Consider the following 20,168-nt stretch of genomic DNA (forward strand, 5'->3'; position numbering starts at 1 on the left):
TCTTCGCCCAAAAAATTGCCAACTGTAATAATTCCTATGTTTTCCCATTTCTAGGCAATATCATCATTGGCTAGTGTAGGGGGCATGGCAGAATGCCACAGGGGGGTGTATCGATTTATCTTTGAGATCTGCATGTGTTTAACCATCCTTGACCAGATTTTCCAGGCATTAGAGATGACCTTAAATTTTATTTTTTTGACATAGCTCGGCTCTAGTTGTATTAAAAAAAGACCTTTAGCTTTTGTCCCTATTGACAGCTCATAAATAGATGGTATTGCTATGACCTCTGCGTTACAGGTAGATAGGGTGGTGCTTAGAAGTGGGGCCATTTGTTGAAGAAAAGCTGCCCAGAAGTAGAATAGCATGTTGGGGATTGCTAATCCATCTCTGTGCTGTGGCAGAGAGAGGAATTTTAGAGATCTCCTGATTTTACCGTGCTGCCACACAAATTTAGACATTTAAGATTCAAGAGATTTTAAAATGTTGTGTTCAAAGATCAGGAGGATTGCTCGAAATAGATATAATGCCCTGGGGAGTACGTTCATTTTCAAGAAGTTTCCCCTGCCAATAATTGACAGATGCAAACTATTGACTCGTTCTAAATCCCTTCTAATAGTATTTATAAATGGCTCATAATTAAATTAGGGGATAGATTTGACATCTGGACTTATGCATATACCTAGATATGTAGCTTTTTCGGCTTTTCTGAGGTCGGTAAATTCAATAATGTCGGTGCAGACTATGATTGTTTTATCTTTATTGAGAGAATATCCGGAGTAACGCCCATATGTTTGTGTGACAGCCTCTATTTCAATAATACTGCAATATCATCGGCATAGGCCAATATTTTAGTTTCATACTGGCCAGTCAATACAAGTTTGATTATTGATTTTCTAAAAGTTTCAAAATTAGGGGGTTTATGTATAGTGCGAATAATATTGGGGAGCAGGGGCACCCTTGCCTAGTACCTCTTGAGATTTGAAATATGCTTGATTCGGAGCCCATTATCTGGAATTTAGCTTTAGGATCCTGATACATCGCCCTAATTGATTTTACAAAGTTGGGGCTGAAGGAGTTGTGTGACAATATTGCCCAGAGGAAATCTCACGACACGCGGTCAAAGGCCTTCTCAGCATCCAGGAGGATCATCGACATCTGGCCCCCCGTCCCGGACATGATGTCAAAAAGAGAAATGGCCCTACGAGTATGGTCGGTCGTGCCTTTTCCGGGGATGAGTCCATGCTGCCATGGGGAGATCAGATGTTCGACAACCCTCCCAAGCCGATTAGCCATGATTTTAGCGTACACTTTTGAGTCGGAGTTTTATTAATGAGATTGGGCGATATGATAACAGTTGGTATGGGGCTTTTCCCTTTTTTGGGAAGATAATTATATTTGTTTCCTTCCAAGACTCCGGAGGAGTTCCAGACCATTGTTTTCCCAGAAATAAATTGAGTAGGAGAGGCCCTATAAATTTACTCAGAGCTTTATGTAGCTCAAGGGGGATTTTGTACGGACAAGCCGCCTTCCCTGAGGCAAGAGAGGAGAGGGCTGTTTGCACTTCTGTTAGAGTGATTTCTTTCTCGAGGTCCTCCCGGGTTGCGGCATCTATGCTCTTGCTCATATCTGGGTCATTTAGGTAATCCCTTAGGAATGTGTCGGATTCATCCCTATTAGCTATACTATCCTTCTGATAGAGCTTCTGATAATAGCGTTGGAATGCCTTAATTATGTCTGTTGTTTGTGTGTGTGTGTCCTCCTGATTGTATAGCTGAGATGTAAATGTAAATGTAAATGTACATGTATTTATATAGCGCAAATCACCGACACGGTATCTAAGCGCTTGCTTAGGGAACCCGTCCTGGTATTCCCCCGTGAGATACCCCGGCAGGGTATCCACAAGGTGATTGCCAGGCATCCCGCCGCGAGGGGCTGTAGTGGAGATTAAGCAAGCTATTGCCCAGAGTCGCAGAGTGTGACCCCATGAGTCGAGTAGGCACCGGAGCGAGAATTATCGAGTCCGTGGCATTTTAGAGCCCGAGACCCGCCGAGGCGGGGAATCGAACCCTGGTCCACGGCCGATCTCAGCTTCCAGGTCTGCCGCCTCTAACCACTGAGCCACACTTCTCCTAATTGATTGCATTATAGGAGGTTTTCCGGCGAGTGCGCACGGTGAGTTGTTTGACGACTTTTTCCCCATTCTCATATACGTTTCTCTGGTGTGTTTTATACATTTCTGCAGCTTTCTGGGTCAACCCAGAGTTTAAGTCTGTTTTTAATAACAGCATACGATACATAGTGTGTTTCCCATCCTCCCCTCAGGCTATTAGTGCAGTGTGTTCTCCCTCTATCATGGCTAGCTCGTGTATATTTTGATTGAACTCCCTATTGCGTTGTTTATTAGTTCTAGCCACAGAACTGATCGTTTTCCCCCTAACAGCTGCTTTAAAGCAATCCTAAACCACACAGCTTGGGGAACTAAAGCGGTTTATATAAAAAAATCCTTGGGCCCAGTAGGTAATATAATTAATGTAGTCCTTATTAGCCAGCAGCTTCCTATCAAAGGTCCAACTCCTACATTGTCTGCTAAAGGTAGTTAAGTTAATTTTAAGGGTTAATGCATGGTGGTCAGGGATTATTTTGGGATGTTTGATGATTGTAGCTTGATTGGAGAGATCCCTTGTTGTAAATATATAATCAATTCTAACGTATTTGTTGTGGGGATATGAGAAGTATGTAAACCCCGGGTCTGACTGGTTTTTTGCATCCCATATATCAATCAGGTCAAAGCTATCTCAGAGCCGGCTGATTGCATTGAATACTCACTGTATGCAGCCCAGATGTTTTTGCAACCTCTGATTGTTAAATGCGGGTCCAAGTCGCCGCAAAAAACAAGTGGGCCTGGCCACGAAGCGAGCTCAAGTTCAAGTTTCTCAAAGATAGTAGGATCATCTTGATTTGATCCATAGACCGAGTAGACAGTTATGCCCAGAGCCAATTCGATGAAAACCCATCTGCCCTGAGCATCTGCTATCTTACGGATAGCTTGGCCTAAGAAGGTTTTAGCGAAGATCGCTACCCCACGTGTATGAGATGTTTGAGTGGTGCAAGAGAGTAGATTATACCCCCTGATTTTTAATAAATCCCTTTTGTCCCAGTGGAACTGAGTCTCTTGGAGACATATTATATCTGTGGGGTTTTGATAGAGACAGATTAACTCATTCAATCGCGAGCGCTTGTCTCTATCATGAACCCAGCAACATTCCAAGTACTTATGGTTAATCTCCCCATACGGGCTTGTTTCTTATTTCTCTAGATATCTGTACTAACAATATTCGATTAATTTCCTGATATGCGCAGGTTCTGTTAATGTACTTCCTAGGGTTAGTATAAAAATAGTTAAAGCATTAGTGCCTCCTGTTTTATACCTGGATTTGTTTTTTTCTTTTTTTTAAACTTCTCCCCCCCACCCCACCCTCCCCGTGCCCCATCCCCCTCCCCCCTCCCAAGTCAGACCCAAGATAAGGCATACACACTGCATAAGAGTCTGGAAATTGATTTATGTATATATATTTCCAATGATGTAAATGCAAATAAGCTTGACCTGAAGAAATCAGAAACTTATTATCAGATTCTGACATGTGATATTGATAAAATGCATTGTTTAGTTTTGTTGAATTTTTATAATATTATCTCAACTGTGGGAGTACTGAGGAAATTGAGTAGAGACCTGAATACCATACAGAATGATAAAGCAAAAGATGTATGTGTTATTTGGGGTGGGGATTTCAATTCTGCTTTGTGCTCACATATTGAGGGGATACTTGTGGAATCACGTGTAATGATGGAATTAATTATATACATTTTCCACATATCATATTTAGGGAACATTTGAACAAAACCATGTTCTCAATTGATCTTGGCTTTGCCAATGATTTATGTTCTCTGCCAGTTCCCTTCCATCATACTTTCAACGGTAGAGGGACGTGTTGTTTTTGCATTTGTCACCCTGAGTGGGAAGGGTATGCCCAGACGTGGGTCCCGTGCTCTCAATGCCACTGGAATCAAGCTATCCTGGCTGAAGAGGGGTGAAACCCAAAACCGGTCCTGGTATGCTGGTTTCCAGTCCAGGGAGGACCTGGCCTGGCAGTTCGGGCTGGACTGTTCTCATTGGGCACAGGGTCAAGACTGATTTCCATATGGCTGGGTTCACACTGGAATGGCATAGTGAGCAAAATAACGATGGGTTTTGGCCCAGATCTCTGTACTGGGGTGAATGTATGACATTGATCTGCATTCTGTCTATCAACTGTTGTTTTTGCATTTGTCACCCCGAGTGGGACAGGTATACCCAGACGTGGGTCCTGGGCTCTCCATGCCACTGGAATCAAGCTATTCTGGCTGAAGAGGGGCGCAACCCCAAAACCGGCCCTGGTATGCTGGTCTCCAGTCCAGGGAGGACCTGGCCTGGCAGTTCGGGCTGGACTGTTCTCATTGGGCACAGAGTCAAGACTGATTTGCATATGGCTGGGTTCAAACTGGAATGGCATGGTGAGCAAAATAACGAAGGATGTAGGCCCAGATCTCTGTACTTGGGTGAATGTATGACATTGTTCTGCATTCTGTCCATCAATTGTTGTTTTTGCATTTGTCACCCCGAGTTGGACGGTATGCCCAGACGTGGGTCCCATGCTGTCCATGCCACTGGAATCAAGCTATCGTGGCTGAAGAGGGGCGCAACCCCAAAACCGGTCCTGGGATGCTTGTTCGCAGTCCAGGGAGGACCTGGCATGGCAGTTCGGGCTGGACTGCTCCCATTGGGCACAGGCTCAAGACTGATTTGCATATGGCTGGGTTTAAACTGGAATGGCATGGTGAGCAAAATAACTATGGATTTAGGCCCAGATCTCTGTGCTGGGGTGAATGTATGACATTGTTCTGCATTCTGTCCATCAACTGTTGTTTTTGCATGTGCTCCACCATTGATTATATTCTATTGTCAAATAGGTATTCCAGTAGGCTTAACAAATTCACAAAGTGCACTTTGCGTAGCTACGCGTATCGCTACTTCGCGAACTACGCCCACCCCTAATAACAACCTGGTCGGAATCAACACTGGTCCCAATTTATAAAAATGGGGATTGTCATGACCTGCATGTTATCGACCCATATCTTTGTTAGATTCTTTGGTTAAGGTGGTGGGACATATTATATTGAATAGATTACAAGATTGGGCTGAAGAAAAGGCATCATAACTGAATTACAATATGCCTTCTGTCAGGGCCTAGGTACTGTCGAGCAGCGTCTAAATTTGAATATCCTTCTGGGAAAGTATACACTGGCCATGGAGGGTAGAGGTCATCTGGCATTTGTAGATTTGACTGCAGCCTTTGATTGTATCATAGATGAGAACATTTTAGAAGACTTGGGTGTGGAAATCCCTTTTATTCAGTTTTTGAGGCAGCTATATGGTGATGCAAAAGCAAGGGTACAATACAAGATTACTGGGGAGTGCACGGCCACTTTTAAAATCAGAAAAGGGGTAAGGCAAGGATGCGTTGCCTCCTTTTCTTTTTACATTGTATATAAATGAATTAGGTTAAGTCCTGGCGAATTAGTGCCAGGACTTGTCACAAATAGACAGATGTGCGATACCCGCCCCATTGTATGTGGACGATGCTGTTTTGATGTTGCGTACGCAATTGGGGCTGCAAAAAGTTGCGTCTACTTTTTCTACATTTATGCAAAATTTGGATTAGCAGTTCCAAACAGTACATCAACTTATATATGCCATTCTGAATTAGGGATGCCGTATATATTCGATCTTATAAAAATACAATCCATTTTATTGTGGCATAGGATATGGTCTAACTCCAAAACTGGTTTTAATATGGATATTTTAAATGATCGCTTAAAATTACATTGGGCCACCAGCATCCCATGGCTAAAATATATTAAAAGTTTTATGAAAGATCTCAGGCATCCGGGACACTTAAAAGAAAATGTGTCTGACGTTTCTTAATAGATTTTCAACTGACATATTAAAGATTACAGTACATGAGAATCAAATGATGCTAACCACATTCAATATTCAACCGTATAAAAAAAATATGTGGGTAATTAGGATGTCGTGCGGATAACCACCGCCCAGCCGGGGGTGGCGGGTGGTGGCGATCCACATGGCATCAAACAAAATTTACCCCCGCCATATTACTATGGCAGGGGGTACCGCGACGGATGGAAAGTCCGTCCACTTCTTTTCCACTGGTCGTATTGCCAGCCAGGCGGAAAAGGCACACATGATGTATGTGGTTCGTATGCCTTTCCATAGTGGAGACGCCGCCATGGAAAGGCATCCGGTAAATGGCTCTGGGGGCCCGTTGCTTGGGGTGGGGGTGGCAGCACTTGGGGGGTACCCATGGTACCCCCCTTCATTGGCATACACAAGGTGGCTGGCCCTGCGCCTGTCACGTTGTGCATGCCACTGCACAACATGCAACTATTACATTGCGGCGGGTGCTGCTTACAGCACCACCCGCCGCAATGTAAAAGATGCGGGATGCGACCACCAGGGTGGCGACTGCATCCTAATTGGCCCCGCGGGACCGCCACACCTCTGGCGGTCGGTCCTGTTTTCAATTACGGTGGCAGGGGGATCGAAATGGGGCCCAATGTTAGGCGGCTAAGACAGAATGATGTTGGCCCCTTTAGATTGTGGATCTATCATAGGCTAACCAGTTTCCCCACAATGAATGATTGGTCAAGCATTATGTGTATGTGCCCATGTGATGATAAGTCTTTGCAAACAACAGTGCATGTTCTTTCATTTTGTAAATCTTACTCTGAACCAAGAAAGAGATGGATTTGACCAATTTTAAGGCTACTTGGGCTTAGATAATGTCAGCCAGCGTTCGTATTCCTACAATTTTTAGAGTATGAAAATTTTACAAGGTCTAGAGCTTGTTATTTGAAATGTGTAATAAGATGTAGGGAAACTATTGGCACATGTATTCCTTAAAGGGTAGAGCTCGGCTTTTTAACATATGATACTGTTAATATATTTAATGATTTGTAATCCAGAATTGTTTATCAATCGTGAAACTATGTGCTTTTATGATTTTATTGCAAAAATCTAATAAAGCTTATTTGAATTTGAATTTTGACAAGGGAAGCAAAGACATCTCGAAAAAAGTTAATCATTAAAGACTCAAAATTAAAATTGATAGGATTGTGGGCTGGATTGAGAGGGAATGCCTTCTTTTAACTGAATGAGCTTGAGTAATGATTCATAGAAGTCAGTCTTGCATGCTTGTATGAACTCTCAGAAAACAATCCATATATCTATAGAGCCACACTGCTCCTTGCATACTTCATTTACCTAGCTCATTTACTACTTTGATTTAGAGAATGTTGGGAATCTGTACAATGAAGATTACCTATCAGTAATTGAGCATTACTTATAACTTTGCATCTACTGAAGAAGGGCCAGTCTACATAGACCCATACCACTTCACAGATGCTCAAGCAGTCTCCTAATCAAGCCTTTTCTGTAGAAGACAGAGCTGGAAGAATCACATAATCATTACTGGGGAATGCTGAGCTAAACTTGGTCACAAATTCCATAGGATCAAATACAAATCTGCCACTGATCTTGAGAGGGTCCTATGTTCTTCTAGCCCATTGCAAACGTAATTACTAGAAAGAAAAGTGTTTTGAGGAAAAGGTATTTCAGGAACTTCTCTGGCATTGGTTTGCATGTACTAGCGGGCCCTCATGGCCTAAGCCAAGCCCCTCAACAAGCAAAAGATTGCAGGCAGGATAACAGAAGACTCTTGGGGAGATGAGAAACGTCAGTATCCCTGATAGCCACAACTTGTGCCCTGAGGGTAGAGACTGTCAGGCACACGGAAAACCACCCCGAAACGTGGAATAAATCTAAGAGCTTGATAGGATCTACATAGTATCACATGAAAAATCTTGGAAGGCCTAATCAAACAAGAAGAAGAAAAAGACGAGAAAGCTCAAAGTCTTAATGTAATTTGACATAAAATGGTATCTAGTTTTTGTTAAACCCATGGAGCATTCATGCTTGTGTGTTTCTAACTGATGCTAGAATAAACATCACAACGTACCATGCCAATATAGCAGAACTGCAATAACGCGAAATCCCTCCTTCTAGATCTCTGCTTTTATTTGGAAGGCCCTCAGTAATAGCGGATAATGCAAACCACCTATTAATGGGCAATTTTAGAATCTGTGGGCACTCATAATCATTCCACAATGTGTTCCACACTTGTGCACATGCTGTCGCTGGATTTTTTGCAATAGGTAACTTTTCTACACTTTGACTGGGAATATTCTTGTTTGGCTGAGGTCCAGAATCTCAGAGCCACCATGATAATTGCTGTACAAAGTGGACCCTGGCCTCAAGGCCAGCCTGTATATGAGTCACCGATGCCATCAGGGAAGTGCTCGATTCTGGGGGAAAGGCCGTGTTAGTTATGCTTGATTTGTCGGCGGCATTCAACACCGTTCCTCGCGATGGCCTCCTTGTAAGACTCTGGGAATGTGGCCTTCGTGGAACGGTGTGGAACTGGTTTAAATCTTTTCTGGCCGACCGCCGACAAACGATCTGGGCGCCCCCTTTCTCCGCTGACATGGATCCGCTAGAGGTGGGAGTCCCTCAGGGCTCCATTCTCAGCCCCATGCTTTTTAACATCTTTATGGCCCCTCTGGCGGCAGTCGCGGAGTCGTTCGGCGCCCAGATCATATCATACGCTGATGACACCCAGCTCCTATTCACATGTGATAATAGTGGGCTGTTTAATGGTTTACAGATTAGGGATTGTCTTGATGCGGTCTTTGAGTGGTTTAGGTGTCATGGCTTAAAGTGCAACTCCGATAAGTCGGAGCTGCTCTTTTTTGGATGCGCGCCCGAACCTAATTGGACATCTTGGTGGCCACAAGACATGTTTCCCCCTGACAATGTGTCTTTCAAGGCCAAAAACTTGGGAGTGATAGTGGATAGTGAACTGTCCTTTGGGCCTCACATCTCGTGTCTCTTAGGAAAATGCTTCGGCATTTTGCGGATGTTGAGGAAATTTCTTCCCTTAGTATCACTCAATCATAGGAAGATAATTGTCCAGGCCTTGATTGGTTCTCGACTGGACTACGCAAACGTACTTTTCTTGGGTCTACCGAAATATCTCTTGACCCGTTTGCAAGTAGTTCAGAACTCGGCAGCCCGAGCTATCTATGGACTCCCGAGAAGAGCAGGTGCCACTGCTTTATTGAACACCTTACACTGGCTACCTATCTCAAAGAGAATTCTTTTCAAAAGCCTGACTGTGGCCTTTAAAGCTCTACACGGCACAGGCCCCAAGTACATTGGTAAACGTCTTTCTCGGTATTTACCTAGCAGGACCCTGAGGTCATCTTGCCTGTCCATGATGACAGTTCCTGCAATTAGGCGTGCGAGAATGGGAGGTCGGTCGTTTCGCTATCTAGCACCAAAGGCTTGGAACGATCTACCATTATCCCTGAGACAGGCTCCCAGTCTTCTTGTTTTTAGGAAAGACCTGAAAACGTGGCTTTTTACTAAATAGATTTCTTTTCCTTTTTCGTCTGCATTTTGCTGCTGTGTGGTTGTTTTTATCTGCCGATATTCTTCGCCAAAGCGCCGGGATGCTCCACGGAGTAGCCGTGCGCTATAGAAGAAATAAATTAACATAACAGTACCAAATGAATGTTACAGCACTGTCACTTCTCCGCGGAGGTGATGGCCACATTCTGCTGGGAAGAAGGCATGTACACACTCTAATTACACAATCACTATATAAAATAATGTGAAAATAACATTTACCTTGGGCAAGTGAAGTATGCACACATTTTGAAACAAAAAATGATTATAGGAGAAGAGCTCTGTTTATTTGTATTCTCTTCCCAAAGGAGGGGTTATTTGGGGGACATAAGTAGCAGTGTTAGTGGTCAGACTCTTGATGGCTCACATCAGGAATATAAGGCTGGGCCAAGGAAGACGTACTATGGCTACATATTTGTTGTAATTCCCACTGCATTTACACCTCAAAAATCTCAATGAAGCATAATCTTATCTATAACTCTTCTTTTTGTAAGAGGTTTTTTTTCATTTCCTAAAATCAGAAAAATTCTTATCAGCTACAAGTTTCATGTGGAGACAAAGTTTTTAAATTTGTAACTCTCCATAGGAGGAAAGCTGTAGAGCTGTTATCAGAAATTCGTTATTTAGATGTGGCAGGTGGAATTGCCCGATTTTTTTTCGGTCTCTTAAACAGAGTTTTAATGATGAATTATATTGGGAAGGGGGAGTTGGGTAGTTAAGATAGGGCCATTTTTATTGATTTTAATTGGTAAATGAGTTTTTAGAATGTTTTATGGACAATTGTCTAAATAAATTTGTTTTTACCTGCCATGTGGAGACAGAGTTCAGAACAAACACAGCCATCACTGTACATCCAGCCTTTTCCTGATGGTTTCCCAATCTCTATGCAGGGATTATTGTTCCCACAATGAAATATTTAAGATAATAGCACATTCATCTGAAACTTATTTCAATGCATGTCACTGAACTTCATCTATAATTTGGAAACCACAATGTCACAAGAGAGAACTAGGGTGAGTGACATTGCAATTTGTTTTCCACACGTAGTAGGAGCAACTGCTATGAAAATAATGCATATTTCACTAAATTCTTTTGACTGGTCTGCTTGGAAATTGTATGGAAGTGTTTACCTCCAATACAACATTCACGAAAGACTGTGGTTGGAGTATGGCGCAAGCAGTAACAGTTTTTTTTATAGCAGAAACAGTTTTTGGGCTGCAACACCCACCTGATACATATATTCCATGAGTTATATTCTTCCTTCCATTTTTCTCCCACAAAAATTACACAAGAAAGCATAACCGAAAGAGAGAAAAAAATGATTAGGACTGCGTAAAATTCAGGGACTTACAAGAGCTATTACATGCATTGCAAACATGTTGCTGTGGTGCTGAAAAAGACCTGTAGAAATAAAACTATTTTCTGCTTTTAAAAAAAAGTCAAAAACATTAGTGTTCTCCTCTTTTAACCCTACAAGCTGTTGTATCAGCACTAGGAGTTTGGAAAATTGTGAATAAGGTCTCCAACTATCCGGACAATTACACCAAATTACTCATGCATTTTGTACTTAGTCATATCTCACGAGGCAAGTGACCTCTCAAACAAAAAATATGCAAGATCGGGCAGGATACTGATTCAAGTAGAAAATGTCTTTTGGTCGTGGCAGCCATTGTTTATACAGTATGTATAAAATCTGTGAAGATGTCGCCGGAGTAGTAAAATCTTTGTCCTGGCTTAAAGAGAACCTAGATGCTACTTTTAGCTAGACAATATCTGCTATGTGACGTCACATGACATTACCTCCATCAATAGATATCCCTTAGATGGCTCTCTTTTCTCTATATGACAATCTGTTCCTATCCTTTATATAGCATTGGTTGTAATTTGTATATGCATCTGTTTCAAGGAGTATCATTAGCAAGGGATGATGGAGAGAAGATTTGCCTTACCACTCTTAGGGCCCCATTAGGATGTCGGGCGGATTGCCACCGCCACCCTGGCGGAGGCAATCCGCCCGACAAGCACTCTTGTTTTCCCCTCCGCCAGATTAGGATGGCGGAGGGGACAGCGGCGGACGGAAAGACCGCCCGCCGCTTTACCGCCGTGGTCGCCTTGCGACCGCGGCGGTAATGGATTAATATGGTGGCGGTGTCCAATGGACACCGCCAGCCATATTACAATGGCACACAGTAGAGGCCTTTCCGCGGCGGCAATGCCGCCATGGAAAGGCAGGCGGGGATTGCTGCGGGGGCCCCCTGCAGGGCCCCCAGGTTGACACCACTGTCGGGGGGCACATGGGGGTACCTATGGTACCCCCCCCACATTTGCATATGCAAAGCGGCAGGCACCGCGCGGTGCCTGCCGCTTTGCATATGCAAATGCAAAAAAGCATTTTTAGCATTGTGGCGGGCGGTGCAGAGTGCACCGCCCGCCACAATGCTAAAACTACAGGATGTGCCCGCCACTGTGGCGGGCACATCCTAATTCCCCCCACGGGACCCCCGCCCTTATGGCGGGCGGTCCCGTTCCCCACTATGGTGACGGGCGGACAAAGTCCGCCCGTCATCATAATGGACCCCTTAGAGTTTGCTCCCATTGCAAAAGAAATTAAAACACCATTTTAAATACATGCTAAAAATGACAAATCGTGTTAATCAATATGTGCACAAAAATGTGTTCATTCAATTACACTGAACTCGTAGTTTGACACATTAATTGCGTTTACAACATTAAAATGTTTGCAAGGCGATGATTTAACAGTGTAAAAGTGTGACCATGTGGTAATATTAATGTACTTTTTTTGCAGTTCAATATGTATGTCATGGGAAGGCTAGGGGAGTTTTACAAGGATCCCTTGGATTTCAACCCAGATCGATTTAGCCCTGATGCCCCAAAGTAAGCATTTCTCTTTAAATGGTTGTAACTCAGTGCCTGCTCAAATTGTCAGCATGGCTGCCTCTTGTTCGAAATAAATCTTGGTTTCACCACATGAACTTGGGGTTCAGTCTTTCTAATACTGGTTCTTATTTGTTATGTACCCCAACTACTTTTGAATTTGTTTTATTCTTTGTCGGTGTGTAATTTCAAAAGCATACATGGAGCTCAGCTAAACGATTGTATTAGCCCTCAGACTACACAGTATATTACCTCTTTCATTAAAGAATTTGACAAAGTCAAAAGATGATGTGGATGACTGTGTTTCTCCATTATTCAACTTCAAAGAAGTATAAAATGCATCTCTTAAAAGAACCCGTAACCCACTATAGGGTCTATCCACAAAACAACAATATAAAATGGGTTCAGAGGTTTGCAAAGATGCTGGGGATAAAAGCATTGTCCCACAAAACATAGAATGTCTACATTAAACTTTGTTACGTACAATGTTAGAGGGCTGAACAATCCCAAATAAATAAAAGCAATTTTACATGAGCTAACTTTATTAAATACATTCATAAGGCTTCTCCAGAACACCCACCTCATGTGACCAGTATCGTCTCAGAGTTCCCTAAACTTCTTCTCTGGTGGCAAGAAAATGGCAGGGGTTGGTATCTTGGTTCACCGGAACTGTACCCTACAAACATACTGGTGCCTGAAATATAGTACTACTTAAAAAGGTTTTGAGTACTACTACTACTCAAAATTATTTTGAGTACTACTAGTACTCAAAAAGATTTTGAGTACTGCTAAGGTACACTTCCACTGACAGAGACTATTCAATCATAAGATAAGATGACTCATTTTCCCAACTCAGGCAGACCGTCCACACACTGTCATGTGATTCACCAGGCCCACTCCAAGTCTTTAATAAACGCACACTAACATCGCCCGTCACCCTAAGCCAGAATATCCACAAATTATCCATGTACCTATGAGACCACGGACAATTCTTATTTCCCTCCAGACAAACATGGCATTGCATACATTCACCTAATATCCATTCACTTCTTTGTTCCAGGCATTACATGCCATATCATTATGGAAACCTGCAATAAGGTGTACATTTTTGAAGAATGCAGGAGGCACATTTCAGACCTGAATTCGCTTCTACAGCAGAGTCAGGAAGGACATGTTTGTCCTATAAAGGAGCACACTCGACCTACAAAAACACTAGACTGAATCAGCCTTAACCACGCAAATGCATGGTTAAGGCTGAGTCGTTGTTCAGGCAAGTCGTTGTTCGGCTTGCGTGACTCTGGAAATCGTTGATCCGGAGTCGTTGTTCAGGATGTTTCCCATATGTGACACCTGTCTCTCACTAATCACTTGGGTGGTTCACCAATCCTGTTTTTTATTAATATAACTTCTTCTAATTTCTGATAAAGAGGCCCACCAGTTCCCCATCCTAAAAAGACCCCTGGACCATCAGGGGTCGAAACACGTCAACAACTTTAATTAAGGATATTAGGCTAGAAGGACCTCTGTGGAGGCCAATCAAAAATGACACAAACACCGCTGTGTGACTCCCAAACAAACTGTGGCATAACTAACTCCCTGTTCATACTTTTCCCAAAATCACAGTAGGGATAAACTATGCATCAGCGGTGATCATACTTCACAACTGTACCTTAGAAGTTCTCAGATTCTTTTTCTAATTTTATTGTTCCCATGGATTGGTGATGGTACAAAAGCATTATGCACAATATGTTATCAGGTGTATATTGATTGTTAAACCTGTATCATAATCATGTGTAGGATCTCCAATTCAAGAATATGTTGTTATATTGTGACGAAGTGACTTGGTGAAGTAGTAAAAAGGAAATACTTTTTGATGATCGTTTGATTAAGTGTCTTGGTCATTACAAGTTTTGATTAATACCGGTACTGGGAATCACACGAGGTACCTTAAATGGTCTCTTTCTATCTAGTGGTCTTACTTCCCGTGACCGAAGGAACCACACCCTCCTATTGGTTGCTATGATAGATAAAGAGGGCAGAAGAAGAGCCATTAGACGGGTCCATAATGAAGAGCCTCTGATACTGGCTTCCATCTACATACACACCAGGGCCAAGAGGAATTCCTTAGCCACACAATCCAAACTCTAATGTTGGACCTTGGGATCCGTTGGTGGAGATTTAAATCTCTTTTTTGATGCCATGTTAGGTAAGATCCAGAATAAGATAGAGGGACCATGGGTATTTTACCAGTGGGAAGGGCACAGTTGAAAGACCGAAGACTGGTAGGAGCTTGACGTATTGGACACTGTTTGGGGGTGGACCTTTCCCACTACTCAGCAGCACAAAAGAGATATGCCAGAATAGACAGTCTCTTCCTAGATAAACAGTTGCTCCCAGAGCTTCAAGTTGTAGCTAAAAATCTTTTTATTTTTATTTTTTAGATTGGCATTTTACATTGATACAACATCACAAACAAAAGTTTCCAGTATGTTATAGATATCATAGAACGACAATTCACAGCAATAAGAATGATTCATTGTGTGGTAATAGCAGTAGATACGAATACAAGTAATTAAGACATCAACAGTTAGTCCCTCCCGACCATCCACCGTAATTCCCACATGGATGCATAATGAATGTTTAAAACAGCAGTTATCGATACAACACAGCAATATCCAGGGCCCCTTTTTCACAGTCAAGTAGGGCGCGGGTTACATTTGGAAGGGTGCGAGTATGGACTCTAAGTGGATGCTATTGATAGTTCTATGAGGTACATTTTGAGAGGGTCCCTTATGTCCTGAGGCTGGGATGAGAGGGGGAGGAGTTCGGAGTAAGTATGTGCTTGTTCTTGCCAAAGGATCATATCGCCTCTGGTATTGCCTCAGCATATCCAAGGAGCGCCATTAGCGGGCATCGTGGAATTTCCAGGAGTGTCATGAGTTCCAGTGCCACAAAAACGTGCTGCCAGTATCCATGCACTGTGCTGCATTCCCGCGTGAGATGGAGAAAATCAGCACTCTCTGCCTTGCATCTGTCACATCGGGTAGTGTCGCCGAGACCGTAACGGTGTACCCGGACTGGAGTATAATAGAGACAATGTAAGGATTTGTAGTGAGTTATGCGCAGTCTACTGCTGGAGGAGACATCCTCAGTCTGTTTACAGCAATATTCCCATTGCTGATCAGTAATATCGTGTCCAAGCTCGGCACTCCATTTAGCGCGTGCAGTACAGGGGGGGTATACTATTTCCATGTAGAGGCTATGGTACAGAGTAGATACCAAATGTGAAGCATTAGTGGTTCGTAACATATGATGCAGTGGGGCCACTGTTGGAGGCTCCAAGGGGTACAATGGTATATATTGCTTGATCCCCTGTCTCAGGGGGACATACAGGAAAACGTCCATAGGGGACGGCGGAGCTCCTTGATATAATTGCACATGGTGCAAAATTTGCCATTTAATTAGAGGTCTCCCCAACAAGTAATTTTGAATTTAGTTTTTGTTCTAGGAAAGACTCCCTCCTGAAGGACCGGCATCTTTGGGTGATATGTAAGTGGAAGCAGCGGAGAGTAGAGCATGGAAGCCTGAAGTAGGCGAGTAACGCTTTGCCTTGCTCTAACTGTACAGTCCACTGAGGTTGGACCCGCCGTGAGTGGCTCGGGAGCAGTCAGTATGACCCTGTTTAGCGGGATGCGGTCTGCCCGCCAATGCTCCATTGCGACTTGAGGCGCAAATCTGGTGAGGTGAAACCAGTAGTGGGCAAAGTGTGCTTGGGCACACAGATAGTACAATTAGAAATTAGGTACATCAAAACCTCCCTGGGAGTGGGGATAAATGAGGGAGTCCCACTGCAATCGTGGTTTCTTACCGCCCCAGACCAGTCTTATTAACTCCGATCGGAGCATAGAGAAGAATTGTCTGCCAGGGTAAAGCAGTATATAACAGATATAAGAGCTTAGGGAGGATGACCATTTTAATATGAGAAATGAGCCCCACAATGGTGAGGGAGAGGGCTATCCACCGAGTGATACTCCTCATTTTGTGTTCTAGCGTGCGGCCATAATTAAGACGCAGTAGTTCCTCGCGATCATTAGTGACATGTACCCCCAAATACTTCACTTCAACCGCACACCACTCTATGGGAAAGTCCGTGGGGAACGGCATTGCTGCTCGAGTAAGTGGGAAGAGTTGAGGCTTTGCCCAATTGATGTGTAAGCCCGAGAGTCTGCCGAATCGCACAAATTTCCGAAGGAGCAGATTGAGGTTCCGGATCGGGTCTTTGACATATAATGTGACTTCCTTCGCATAAAGAGAAATTAATATGGGACGGAAGAAGCATCAAAGGGCCTTTTCTTGATGGTGCTGTCTGAGCTTTGCCGCCAGGGGTTCTATTGCCAGGACAAATAGAAGAGGGGAGAGAGGGCAGCCTTGGCGGGTACCCCGAGTGAGTGGAATAGAAGAGGATGTGTGCCCATTAAACCTCACCCGCGCTGTTGGAGAGGCATAAAGGAGGCTTATACATGATAAAAGCCCAACAAGGAGCTCCATGCATTGAAGAATTATAAAAAGATAATCCCATTCCACAGAGTCAAAGGCTTTCATGGCTTCCAAAAAGACTGCCACAAGCGCCAATTGGGGGTTAGTGTAAATGTAAATGTAAATGTAGTATACTTGTAAAGCGCACAGCTGCCCCAGCAACGGGGCGTCCCGGCGCTGTATAACTCTGGGCAACCCGTCCTGGCTTTCCCTGTGGGATGGTCCCTTGCTGGGAGTCCCCAAGGTGGAGCCAGGCATCCCCAGAATTGGTGGGGCCGTTGTGGAGATTAGGCAAGCTAATGCCCAGAGTTGCCGAGTGGAACCCCTAATTAGAGTAAGCACCGAAGCGAGAATTATCGAGTCCGCTGACCAAGGTCCACGACCTTGCCGCGTCGGGAATTGAACCCTGGTCCCGGGCTGACTTCTGCTCTCAGGCCTGCTGCCTCTAACCAGTGAGCCACACTACCTCCACAAAGGTGCAAAGGTTATGGGAGGTCACCTGCCGGGGAATAAAACCTGCCTGATCAGGCAGCACTAACTTCTCCATTAAAAGGCTGAGACGGTTCGCCAGAAGTTTTGCTAGGATCTTTGTATCAGAATTAATGAAGGAGAGAGGCCTGTACGAATTACACTGATCCGCAGGTTTGCCAGGCTTCAGGAGAGAGATGATAAATGCCTCTCTCATAGATTCTGGGAGCGTTTGAGATTCCTGAGCCTCCAGATACATCTCCCGCAGCACCTGGATCAGCAGGTCTTTATAGGACTTGCAGAAGTTGATGGGAGACCATCAGACCCCGGGGCTTTCCCCGAAGTCATTTGCATAATTGCCTTGTGAAACTCGTCGCCCTCAAAAGGCTCAGCTAGGAATTCTCGCTGGTGATTCCCCAGACACCCTAGGGCGATGTCTGGCAGAAAAGGAGTGAAATCGGGGGGGCTCAGCTCTTCGGGAACTGTAGAGATCTCTCTAAAAAGTTGTAAATGTGGGCAGAATGGCCTGACTATCTCTGGGGCGTTCTCCCGAAGCATCCAGTATGTCAATAATATAGTTAGAGAAGCGACGCTGATGAATATCCTTCGCAAACGCTCTGCAGGGCATCTCCCCTTCCTCATATCTACGATCAGTGAAATATATACCCCGAAAGCGAACTTCCTGCTCGGCTGTAGTGTTATATTCAGTGAGTTTTTCGTGAAGTGCGTCCCTCAGGGTGCCCGACGCCTCGCTCCACATATCTGCTTCCAATTGCTTAAGCTCCCCTTCAAGCTGACATACGCTACGCCGTCGAAGGACCCCAAAACTTTTTGCCACACAGAAACCCCTCACTGTAACTTTAAAAGCTTCCTATAGAGTGCCCATATGTGCGACTGTGCCCTTGTTTCGATTAAAGAAACTTGCGATCTCCTTCCCCAGCTCCATCAGAAAGATGGTATCTAGTAATGCCTCCAGCGCTAGCCTCCAAGATAATAGAGTGGCAATTGAATTGGGGGGTGCTATTTTCATGCATACGGGAGCGTGGTCTGAGAGAGTTCTGGCCATATATTCTAATGAGACTATCCAAGGTGCGACCCCCCAAGAGAGGATCCAATAGTCAAGGCGAGACCAAGCGGCGCAGGCTGTGGTGTAGTATGTGCCCTCCCTCCCCGCAGGATGTACATGGCCCCATGCGTCAATGAGTCCGTGTTCAGGGAGCAGGTGTAACAGAGTCTCATGAGTTTTGGTATAATGATGAGGTTGAGGGTGTGATCTATCGAGCAACGGTACAATACATTATTTAAATACCCCCAGATGACATGAGTAGATCCCACTCTAAGGATTTGCCCCCATAGTGAAGTGAAATAGTCCGGGTCGTCAGTGTTTGGCTCCTAACAGCAAACCAGTGTAACCAATGTGGACCCAGCGTGCCCAGAGCATTCAGTGTCTGCCAGACGGGTTGCTAAAAGGCGTGCTTCTCTTAACCACAATCAGTGTACCCCATGAATATGTTGAATATGAGGAGAAGACTCTGTCCGACGTCCATCTGCCTCCAAAGGAGGGCAATCGACAGGGGTCTGTGTGTGTCTTTTGGAACACCGCTATGTGGATCCGATGTCTATCGAGGTAGGCAAGGGTTTGTCCATATTTGCGGGGGTCTCCAAGGCCTCTGATATTCCACATGAGTAAATTTATGCGAAGTGTGTCAATGGTCAAGGACATTACAGCGGAGGTGATATGTGCCTAAAGATGTCTTATGGAAATGTCTGTGCATATGTACCACAAAGTGTGCTGGTATGTCTAGCTGCCAATACATTACATTGGAACCATTAAAAAACAACAACCTCCCCATCCCACCCCCTCCCACAGCAGCACCCCACACGTGCTGGGAATGTACCACCCAACAAAAACCCAGAAAGACCATGACGATGGAGTCCACTTGCAAGTAGATCCGTAATGCATCCCAAAGAAAAAAAACAATAATCAAGGGGGAATGCCCATATGAAGGGGCACACAAGGAGATGATGGACGGAGCACTGAAACTTTTCAGACACTCACCCCCAGTCACAGATCTGGGTTGAATCCATCATCATTCTTTAGCTCACTTCGCCACCTCAGTTCAGACCCAGCTATATGCAAATCAGTCTTGACTATGTGCCACATGGGAACAGTCCAGCCCAAACTGCCAAGCCAGTTTGTCCCTGAACCAGAAACAAGCATCCTGGGACCTGTTTCTGGGTAACACCCTTCATCAGCCAGGCTAGCTTGAATCCAGTGGAAAATTGAGCAAGGGACCCACGCCTGGGCATACCCTGCCAACTTAGGGTGAACAAAGCTAACACAAGGAGATGATGGATGGAGTGCTGAAACTTTTTAGACATTTACCCCCAGTCACAGATCTAGGTTGAATCCATCATCATTCTTTAGCTCACTTCGTCACCTCAGTTCATATGGGGGGTTGCCAGAGCAGCAGGAAAACCTCCCTTCCCTTAGTCCTGCCCAGGCAGTGTCACAAACCCCCAGAGGGGACTGAAGTGACAAGGAAGGGTGCTTGGCATAGTTCAGTTACAAACCATCTGCCTCATGTGTGTATACCCACCCAAACAAAAAAGCAGAGTCTGCACTCCA

At 44.4% G+C, this 20,168-nt stretch overlaps 1 protein-coding gene across 2 annotated transcripts in view; it reads left to right on the top strand.

Annotated features, from left to right (window-relative positions):
- The window catches only part of LOC144781361 (cholesterol 24-hydroxylase-like), a 321,568-nt gene that overhangs the window by 287,209 nt on the left and 14,191 nt on the right, over nt 1-20,168 (top strand). For both annotated transcript variants that reach the window (XM_078660152.1, XM_078660151.1), the window contains exon 13: nt 12,447-12,535. In XM_078660152.1, coding sequence (XP_078516278.1) covers nt 12,447-12,535 — 89 coding nt within the window. The remainder of the gene's footprint in view (nt 1-12,446; nt 12,536-20,168) is intronic.

This window comes from Lissotriton helveticus, chromosome 9 (genome assembly GCF_964261635.1).
Source record: "Lissotriton helveticus chromosome 9, aLisHel1.1, whole genome shotgun sequence".
In the NCBI taxonomy this organism is placed as follows: Eukaryota; Metazoa; Chordata; class Amphibia; order Caudata; family Salamandridae; genus Lissotriton; species Lissotriton helveticus.